The 10159-nt window shown below is 32.0% G+C and overlaps 1 protein-coding gene and 1 long non-coding RNA gene across 2 annotated transcripts; both read right to left on the bottom strand.

Annotated features, from left to right (window-relative positions):
- Nucleotides 1-941: 941 nt before the first annotated feature.
- LOC145596020 (uncharacterized) lies at nucleotides 942-1983 on the bottom strand. Its single transcript, XR_014103065.1, has 3 exons — nucleotides 1691-1983; nucleotides 1107-1140; nucleotides 942-1024 (listed from the first exon to the last, which is right to left on the bottom strand). It is a non-coding gene; the product is annotated as an uncharacterized LOC145596020 (long non-coding RNA).
- Nucleotides 1984-8308: 6325 nt separating this feature from the next.
- On the bottom strand, nucleotides 8309-9927 carry LOC145593861 (zinc finger CCCH domain-containing protein 14-like). Its single transcript, XM_081650225.1, has 2 exons — nucleotides 9307-9927; nucleotides 8309-8771 (listed from the first exon to the last, which is right to left on the bottom strand). Exons 1-2 carry the CDS (start codon nucleotides 9925-9927, stop codon nucleotides 8511-8513), a joined length of 882 nt encoding a protein of 293 aa, XP_081506351.1. The 3' UTR covers nucleotides 8309-8510.
- Between the last annotated feature and the right edge of the window lie 232 nt (nucleotides 9928-10159).

Raw genomic sequence — 10159 nt, 5'->3', positions numbered from 1 at the left:
TGATTGGAGCTAAACTGAATTGAACTGAAATGAATATTTTATGAGAGAAGGAAATTAGGAGTTGAACTGAACTGATTAGAGGTGAAATGAACTGATTGGAGGTGAAATGAACTAATTGGAGGTGAAATGAACTGAAATTAAGTTGAAGTGAACAGGCTCTTAATACAATTAGTGAACTTACTAAAGATGAGCTAGCTTAATTCGTGAATCAAAGGACAAAGTGTTCATGGATACTGAATACATATGGGGAGATCTTCGAATGACAAAGTGTTCATATGACAAACGGAACAACATTAGCAGTATGACGGGTTAAAACATCTAAATCCGAATTGAACCAATCAAAAGACTTAAATTTAAACAATCACCTAAATCCGAATCAAAATAAGTCAGAAATTGGCAGACAGATTCCAAAGATTACATCATGCATGCATAGTATATAGACCAAATTAGGTTTTTGAGACTTTAATATTGGATCAGACTGTACAATTATTTCATCAAGAACCAATTACGTCACACTATCTTATTACTACAATAACTAATTGAGTAGTTAAAAATATTAATTGGTTTTGGATAATTAGAATAAATTGGAATTTGTGGTGCTTCAGAAGTTGAAGAATATAATAATAATTACCTATATGTTTGGTTTAACAAAGCATGAATTTTGATCCTATGTAATAGTCTTTTACATAAATCAAAATATTCCGAAGCCTAATAGTCTTCAACTAATATTGATTGGAGCCGAATCGAATTCTAAATTGAAAAAATCTCTGCAACCAATCAATGCTAGGGCATTTATAATGTAAGTATGAAACTCGAATACTCAATCAAAACATACCATTGATTTAGTTGGAATACTCAATCAAAACATACCACTGATTTAGTTGGAACAACTCATTTACAAATCACGAAAAAAATATGAATTTTTTTATCCATAAGACTTACCTTCTTAATCCAAGGTTTGCAATATCCATTCCTATTTCTTGCGCTTTCCTTCTCTATTGAATATACCTTAATCAAATATAAACTGAATAAATGAAGACAATGATTAGTCTAATTAAGATTTAATGTAAGCCTCTTAAGTCTTAATCCACAAGATATAGACTTACCATTTCGTTGCCTTAGAATTCTAACTTATACCATCTGAAATTTGATTGGCATAAACAAACATGTGAATACAAATCAACAAGGCCATAATTATTAAGCATAAAATCCCAATTAACTACTAATCATAATAATTAAAGAAATTTAGTATTTGTAGAAGGGAGGAAGATGATGACAGAAGATAGAGAGCACAAAGGTAATGAAATGTAAATTTCAAACATTTCATCCATCTGTGCTCTCTATCTTCTGTCAGCACCTTGCATTCACCCATACTACATGTATCGAAACTTTAATCCCAATGATAGAGTCGGCTACATGAACCAACAAATGAAAACACAAGAATTTAAATTCACCCAAAAAAAATAAAACTAATAGAAAAATAATAAAATTAAATTAAGGATAGAGGGGCTAAAGGGTGGTGACAGAAGATAGAGAGCACAAAGGAGTTGAGATGCAGCAAATCAAATCTGCATATCATCCTCAGTGCTCTCTATCTTCTGTCAGCTTCCAATCACCACTGCCTCCTCTTTAAAATGTTCCGAACACCGCGATAAATTAAATAAAAGGCTTCAAGGTTGGTGTAGATGACCTTAGCTTCAATTTCTCCCTTTGAGGTTTGGTTGTTTGTGGATTGCTGGAAGAGAGTTGAAGTACAGAAAACCTATTTATAGGGGTGAAGGCTTATTGTACTTTAAATGATCATATAATATAAAAGAGTATAATGTGAATGCACTAATTAAAAAAGAAAGGTGAGATATATACCTTATAATATTCCCTTTAAAGGAAAATATTTATTTGTTGTCATATTTGGAGAATATGCAAATGATTCATATTTCCCAAAATGAAAGGCTCTTTCTGTCAATAATTTTATTTAATTTGGGAGATCATATATAATTTGCAAATGGTTATTATATTATAATATTGATGATGTTAACTATTTTGGAAAATTGTAATATGTGATATTTTCTTTTCAATTGTTAGCTAACGTGAATTGGAATAGTGAACCTATGCTATACTAAATATCAGGAAAGATAATAAAGAGAATCCTATAATATCTTTCAAAATCATAGAACTTCAATTTTTCTCAAATATATGAATATAGGTAAAGTTTATTATGTTTGTGTCTCCAATGCACAATTTTTGATTATAAATTTATAATCAACGAGTTGTCGAGTTTAATGTATATAGGGTAATCAAGTCAGCATGGTAGTGAAAATAAGGACTGTACGGAAACAGATGCATTCAAGCATTGCAATGGCACGTATATGATAAAATGATGACAATCCAAATGTAAATTACATGACCGGATACACCATACACACTCGCTTACATAACGGGCATTGCTATGATATAATACAATGGGAAGAGATTATTCTACACGGATTTGAGAAAAAGACAATCCAAATAAAACATATGGATAAGCTTTGATCGAATGTATGCTACTAGATGTATAGTGTGTCAATATTCAATTCGTGTCAAATTAAGTACAACATGTGCTATCTCTAGCTAATAATTTTTTTTTTTGGTGTTTAGAGAGCCACAAGGGCGGGGGTGAGAATCGATCCCAGGATCTTCTAGAACCGGGAGGGAGCTCTAACCACTTGAGCTATCCCTCACTCTCATCTCTAGCTAATAATAAATGTTCACTTCCTTCAACTTAAATAAAAATGTATTCAAGTTTCTCCGAACATTATGTACAATAGGAACAAATAAGGGTAATCTCATATACGAGGTTTAAACATGGTCTATATATAAAAATTAAATTTAATTTTATATGCGTAAACAATAATTTTATATATAAGTAGAAAATGAAAGAAGTACAAACAAATAATGTGACATTGTGTCTCGATCTTGATTATTATGTATAATTAAGTGACCAAGGTCTAAGGTCTAATAATATATGCTTTTGAAATAGGGAGGTATATATTGGTGTTTTATGCAAGCTTTTTATGAATTGGCAATATTAGTAGAAAATGAAAGGGAAAAAAGCCAAATAGGCTAGGATACGTCTTAATCTTTGATAGCTGCTTGTAAAAAAGTGTCCCCATTAAATAAACCTGAATGCATAGATAGCCACTATTTTAAACCCAAAACTTTGCTTGCTTCACTACTTGTAGTATAGCTTAGCTAGAGGATCCAAATACTTCATCTCTATGGTCACCATTCTCTTTTGAAGATTTTTAATGATATATTATTCTCCTCCTTTTTATTTTCTTGGACCCAATGCAAATTTATATCAAATCAATAGATTAATTTCAATTTCAATTGATATGAAGCATATTGGATAACAATTATTGAGTTTAGCTCTATATCTTTTAAAAATTGCATATTATTTTTTGTAAGCATTTTGTTCTAGCTTATATTTGGGTAATATTGGAGTTTTAGCTCCATATATATAGTGATATGTAGCCAGAATAGCGTATTGTAGAACTAATTAAGGTGAATTCATGTTATAATAAGGATCAATCAATTTTATATACTTTTTAGGTAAATTTAACATGTTTTGATAAGTTTGTGTTAGATTGTCATATGACTTGCTCAATCAAACAAAGTTATGTATGAATTGTGTGATTGGAGTTCAAATTTTTAACAAGTAATCTAACAATATAGTGGTATATCATTATATCTGGATCTAAACCATATCTGGATCTAAACCATACACTAAGCCCCTCATTTAGTTAATTAAATAAGAATATTAGTACGTTTAGTGGTACGTAATATATGATCCCTAATCCATATGCGTGTCCCCTTCTCGCAAACTACCTATCATTCAAGTTGGGTATCCCCTGTGATAAGGAGTCTAATATGAGGGTCCCACGCACTTTGTCTTGAAAAATTGCATTTGAACCTAGACTAAAGAAGCTACCAAGAGTCATCGGTTAAATTAATTGGCATCTGTTTGTCTTGTCTAATCTGATGAAGAAATACTTTTTTAAAAAAAAAAAAAAAATTAAAGCTGAAAGGTCTGGAAAGATAGAACGAAATATAAAGAAAAATTAAACGTCACAAGAATTTGTTGCAAGTTGCACATTGAGAGATAAAGCATGGGATGAAGATGGAGAAAGTTGGAGAAACCCTATTCACAAGAGCCTTATCTTAACCTCTTTTCCATTCTATCGCCTGCCCCATTTGTCTTCCTATATCTTTGCTTTTAATTTTGTTGGTGCAAACCAAGATATTATGGGCGGTCATTGTGTAATGCAAACTTCCACCTGTCATCACCCCATACCATCATCAAATTTATATTCAAATAATACACTATACTATAGTTTGAAATATAATATAATGTCAAAAGTATATAATTATCTTTAAGAGCATTTGATCCCCTATTTTGATGTGATGATTCAACATTAATTAGTCAAGGTGAGTATGCATGTTTCATGCATGTCTTTTCCAACCTAGCTCATGAGCAGTTATTCCTTATCATTTTACTATTTGTTTTGCCTTATTCTTGCCTAATTTTTCATCATACAATGCTTTTTAGTGCTCTGTTAGAATTGAAGAAGTGGGACTCCGGTAATTTGATCTAGCTTATTTCAATGCCTATGAGGGCATTTCGTTATTGGTGCGAATTTATAATTTATTTCGTAAAAAATATAGAATACTTAAAGCTAATTTTATGATACCAATCAATTTTTCTATTGTCGATCTTAAAATGATTAATTTTTTAGGTAAGAAAAAGGATTAGAATTTAATCAGACCTCAATCTTCACAGTTTTTATTTTTTATATATGATGTACGAGTTCGACACTTTGAGAGTGAGTGGGAGAATGGAATAAGGGATCCCATCCTTAATATGCCTTTAGTAGGAAAAAAAACCATCAACCTTAAGGTTGGAAGGTAAACCCACTATCTAGACCAAACTTAATTTGGTCTAAAATGACTAATATATGTTTATCTGACCAGTTTTTGTAGTTAATTAACTAGATAGTATAGTATAAGAAAATAGAAGTCAAAATTGTTAGATGCTTCTTGCATGGTATAAATATTGTCTTACATTGGACTACTGTCAAACACGGGTCTGGGCTGCACCTGCAAACCAAGAGAGAGAGTCCACTTCACAAGTCCAAAGGAGGTTCCATCCCAAAACTATATGGCTATAGGAGGATTGACCCCTTAGCCTTATAAAGTGTTTGACTCTTTCTTATTCAACCAATGTGGGACACTTACATGTGGTGATAATTAGGAGGTCTATTCTTCAACACTCCCCCTCACAAGTAGCTTTTAACTTTGTCTCATGTAATCTTTCGGGCTAGAGCGCTTCTTCACTCCCCCTCACATGGCCCTACTGTTGGCCTAGTGACTTTAGCCATTAAAGGTCCCTTATCGTGAACCAGGCTCTAATACCATGTCAAACACGGGTTTGGTTCACACCCGCAAACCAAGAGAGAGAGTCCACTTCACAATTCCAAAAGAGGTTCCATCCTAAAACATATGGCTATAGAAGGATTGGTAGCGTTGAAGAATAGACCTCCCAAGTATCACCACATTTGCGGGTGTGGCCTTGACCCGTACTTTACAACTACCAAAAAAATAAATTAATTAATAAAAAATAAAAAACTTTTTGTTTTTATAAATAGTTAAATACCTCTTGATGATAAAATATATACAATATAATTTCTATAGTATTGCTAACAATATTACAGAGTACCATCTACTTACACTCAATTGTATCATTATATATTTATATATACTTTCTCTTGAAATATAATCTATATAAATGTTATTATAGAGAATCCATGATAACACTATATCTTTATTTACGCGTAGAATTTGAGATATGCAATTTAATTGGAACTTTGATTCTATACGAATACAAAGTGGTTGTCATTTTGAGAAAACCTTTAATTCATTCAAAAAAAAAATTGAAACTCAAAATATATATTGTTAAAGAAATGCGGAATCCTTCTCTTAGGTCACCGGTGACTAGGGAAGGAGATAAAGGGAGAAGGGAAGAATGAGAATCTAATATGAACACATGTCGATGGAAAATGGCGAAATTCAAACTCTTACAACAATCATACTATCTCTTTAAATGTCATCCATTCAATACTTACGTTACGTGGTACGTTGAAAATCCTTTTCAATATTATATTATTTGTTAATAACTGAACTTGTCTCTTAACTAAATCAGATACATGTGGTAAGGTCCCAAAACCAATTACATTCAAACAAAAAAAAAAAAAAAAAAAAAAATCCATAAAAAATGTCAAATAAAAATAATTTTTTTTTTTAAAAAAAAAAAAAAAATACTTGTATAAGGAAAAGGAGCATACCCTGTTCCCTGGGTGGCTGGGTGTGTAGGGTAAAGAATAGGGACCCAAAAAAATTGGACTATCCCAAAATTGGTGGAGCGCGTATTATTCCTTTCTGGGGAATACCAAAATGCTTACAAGTCCGTCAAGAAGAGACCAACCGTAGGCCATAGTTAGTTGATAAGAATCTCTAGTTAAAAATCCTTATTTTATTTTGTCCAAAAAAAAAAAAACCTAATTTCATTTATTTATTTATTTTTCAACTTTCACTGTATTATTATTGGAGGGATACACCGATACTTTAATTTTCATTTCAATTCATGCCAAAGCATATAATAATATCTTGTATATTTCACAAAAGTAAATAAGATATCTTTATGAAAATAAAACACATTATTAATTTTTTTATCATAAGCATATTTTGCTTCATTGTATGGCGCACTTGAAGAATGAATCTTGAACTTAAGGGCAAATAAAAATGCATGGTTTATATTTCAAGAGTTGGCAATTTCTATGTGATGTATAAAGATGTAACTTGAAAATTCCTTTTTGTTGGGTGTAGAATAATATGAAACTTAAACCTTTTTTGGAATTGAGTCAATTCATGATGTGATTCGATGTGTCATATATCTAAGGATGCAGTGAAATTGTATTTAATGAATGACGTGTAGTAGTCAATTCTTTGTGACAATATGAAGAATTTAGAGCATAATTATTATTTTTATAGTTAAGGAATTAATCTATTTACAACAACGTTGCTCTACTTCTAAGTTGTAGATATACTTTTCATTTCATTTTCTAATAATGACTAAGGGCAATTAGAAAACCTCTAGCAAATGTGAGTTCCCTTACGTTTTTGTAAGGTGTTCCTGTTTTGAAGTATTTTATTCGAAGATACTCGTATTGAATATTCTAAATTAGATTTGTCTAGATGTGTAAAAAATAAATCATCAATTGTTTACCAAAGTCAGTAAATTTCAAATATATTCAATGAAGATTATGTAAACAACAAACAATGACAGCCTATAAAACAACGGAACAATTAATTATCTTGACATATCTACCTTTCCAGTCAAATTAGCTTAGCATCTAGAACTAAAAGTATAAATTCTATTCCATGAGTTATCAAATATCAATGGCGAACATAGAATTCTGCCAAAATGAGAAACTTATCTACAAAATATCTTTAGGGAAAGAATATGTATGAAGAAACTTTGAGAACCTCCATTCAATGAAATCTGATAATGGTCTATCCAAATTCAAACTTTTATCTCCCCTTTTACTAAGCCAAAAGAAGAAAATTTCCTATTCCCTTATTCCAACTCACCGTAATGTTATTTAGCCGAATTTATAGTAGTCTACTTAAGTTTGGATTACTTTAATCAATCAAACAAGTTGAAAATCAAATAATTTATTCAAATCGTCGTCTAACATAATTATATAGTGAATCAATGAGCCTGAGCCTCATTAACAAATATTAATGACCTACACTAACTGTGCACGATAGGTTACAAGTTCGAATTTCCATTCTTGAATATGCGGATTGACAGTAGTAACTGGACTTAGAATTTGTAGAAACTCTTCTTAAACATTAAGCTTTAGTCCGTCCAACCTTTGCCAAACCTTGTTCCAAGTGTTTTTGGGCTTACATATTGTCCGGCCCACTCAAAGCCCAAAATTCGGCCCACATATAGTCCGGCCCACTCACCTTTTTCTTTCTTTTTAATAAGAATTCACCAACACTTTGATATTGCCCATTTGCCCAATACACCTTTTTTAATTTTTTTTTTTTAATTTTGTTTTTTTTTTTTTTTTTTTAATTTTGTTTTTTTTTTAATTTTTTTTTTTAACAGTATATATAAAAAATCCCAATACATACACTTGTTTTAGTTAGCAACAAGTTAAAAACAACATCAATCATCTTGTAAATATTATTATTTGACCATATATATATACGAGTATAAAATTATTGACATACATAAATCCACATCATTGCTATGTCAATTGACAAGCAATAAGTATAACATTAACCATGACTACATTTTAACACTTTTCCTCTAATAACTCAACTTCAAAAATAAAGACAACATTATTTGATGTTTTCAGAACTTATTACGGAGTATAAACAAATAACACAAATATACATAAGTGACTTTAGGACAGTGAATGACGGAAATGGCAGCGGTGGCCGTAGGGGCAGGAGACGCCGGAGAGGACCATACGGCAGACCTGAGTCTTGTATCGTGGGTGCCGAATCACGGGCCGGAGCTCTGCCACTCCATGGGCAAATTGGCATTGTTGTCCATAAGGGCAAGTACCTGTTTCTTGCCATTTGTTGCATAACTCGGTTTTGTACATGCCTTGGTTGAACACATCCATCTCTACTGCTTTCTCTTCTTTTTTCACCCTCAATATCTGTGAGAATCCAAATAGGAATGAGAAATGTGAGAGAAATAAGGAGGAAAGGGAAAGAATGGGCCCAAAATGACGTTACGTGGTAGTTGGGGGGCAAGAAGGTGGTAACTTTTGATGTTTTTGAAAATAAAAGGTGGTAATTTTCGAAAAAAAAAATAGAAGGTGGTAATTGCTAAAATGGACAAAACAGAAGGTGGTAATTGTCAAAATTTCCTAAATAATTATTACTCATACATGTTTACATTATTATTAGTACATGATTTTTTTCCTAGGGTTATAACTTTGTCATTGTCTTATTACACACACAAAAATATATATTACTACACATAATAATAACCACGTATATACATACAAGTTACTAATCTTATTATAACAGACTCTTCATTTATTTATTTAATTTTGTCACACAGATATTAAAATACGTGTCAACTAAAAAATACTGAAATTTATTGCTGAAGTATATATTTTAAAATGGTTACAGAATAGAATGCGTTTTCGAGGCAACAATTTAATCAAGTTTGAATATGAAACTCACTGTTCCATTGGCATGTTGAGATGGATGTTGAGACTGATTCACCGGAGAAGGCGAATTCGAATTCAAAAGCTTGAAATACCCCGGTGATCTAACTGATATACTCTTTGGCAATGTAAACCTTTCATCCTCTTCATCCAAATCATCTACCACAGTACTTGTAGGACTATTAGTACTACCACCAAACACATTATTATTTTGATGATGATCATCACCACTACTAGTATTATTATCATTACTCCAACCACCCGAAGCGGGATCCACACAAGGTTGTCCCGAGATCGATAAGGCACGGTTGAGGCGGCGGGTGAGATCATCATTAGTCAACTTGAGCCACTCATTCTCCTCCTGGAGGGTAGTGGCTTCCCTACTAAGCTCCTTGAGACGGGTGATTGCTAGCCGGTACCTGCTTAGGAGCTCATCATAGAGGTGGTTTTCGAGGATGAGGCGTGCTCGGTATAGGCTGGCCCCGGCTGCTGTCGATCCGTCAGCAGCCGTGGCCGAGGGTGTGGAAGGAGGGGAGGTGGAGGTACTACTAAACAAACAGTAGTTTTTGATGTTGTTTGATATAATGTCATCAGAACCATAATAATCATCATTGTTATTACTATTCTTGTAATCCATGGTATTTAAATTTTATGTTAGTAAAAGTAACATACCATAAAAATTATATATAGTATGAAATAAATTAAAGTTGCTTAACATAGAAGGAGAAAAAGGGGGTGGAGGTGGCTTCAAGGCTTCAATCGTTGGATCAATCATGAGGTTTATTGGTTAGATTTGTAACACTTTATTATTTATTTTACATTTTATTATGATTTATTTGGTTGAGTTTTAACTAATTTTGACAAATAAT

Source organism: Chenopodium album, chromosome 19, assembly GCF_948465745.1.
Source record: "Chenopodium album chromosome 19, dcCheAlbu1.1, whole genome shotgun sequence".
Classification (NCBI taxonomy): Eukaryota; Viridiplantae; Streptophyta; class Magnoliopsida; order Caryophyllales; family Amaranthaceae; genus Chenopodium; species Chenopodium album.
The sequence above is the reverse complement of the archived record's forward strand: the minus strand, read 5'-3'. Positions and strand labels throughout refer to the sequence as shown.

Excerpts from the sequence above, each read along its gene's own strand:
- LOC145593861 (XM_081650225.1), bottom strand. The coding sequence starts at position 9,927 with ATGGATTACAAGAATAGTAATAACAATGATGATTATTATGGTTCTGAT. Across the intron at positions 8,772-9,306 it reads CTCAACATGCCAATGGAACA|ATATTGAGGGTGAAAAAAGA; the intron begins GTGAGTTTCATA and ends GGATTCTCACAG.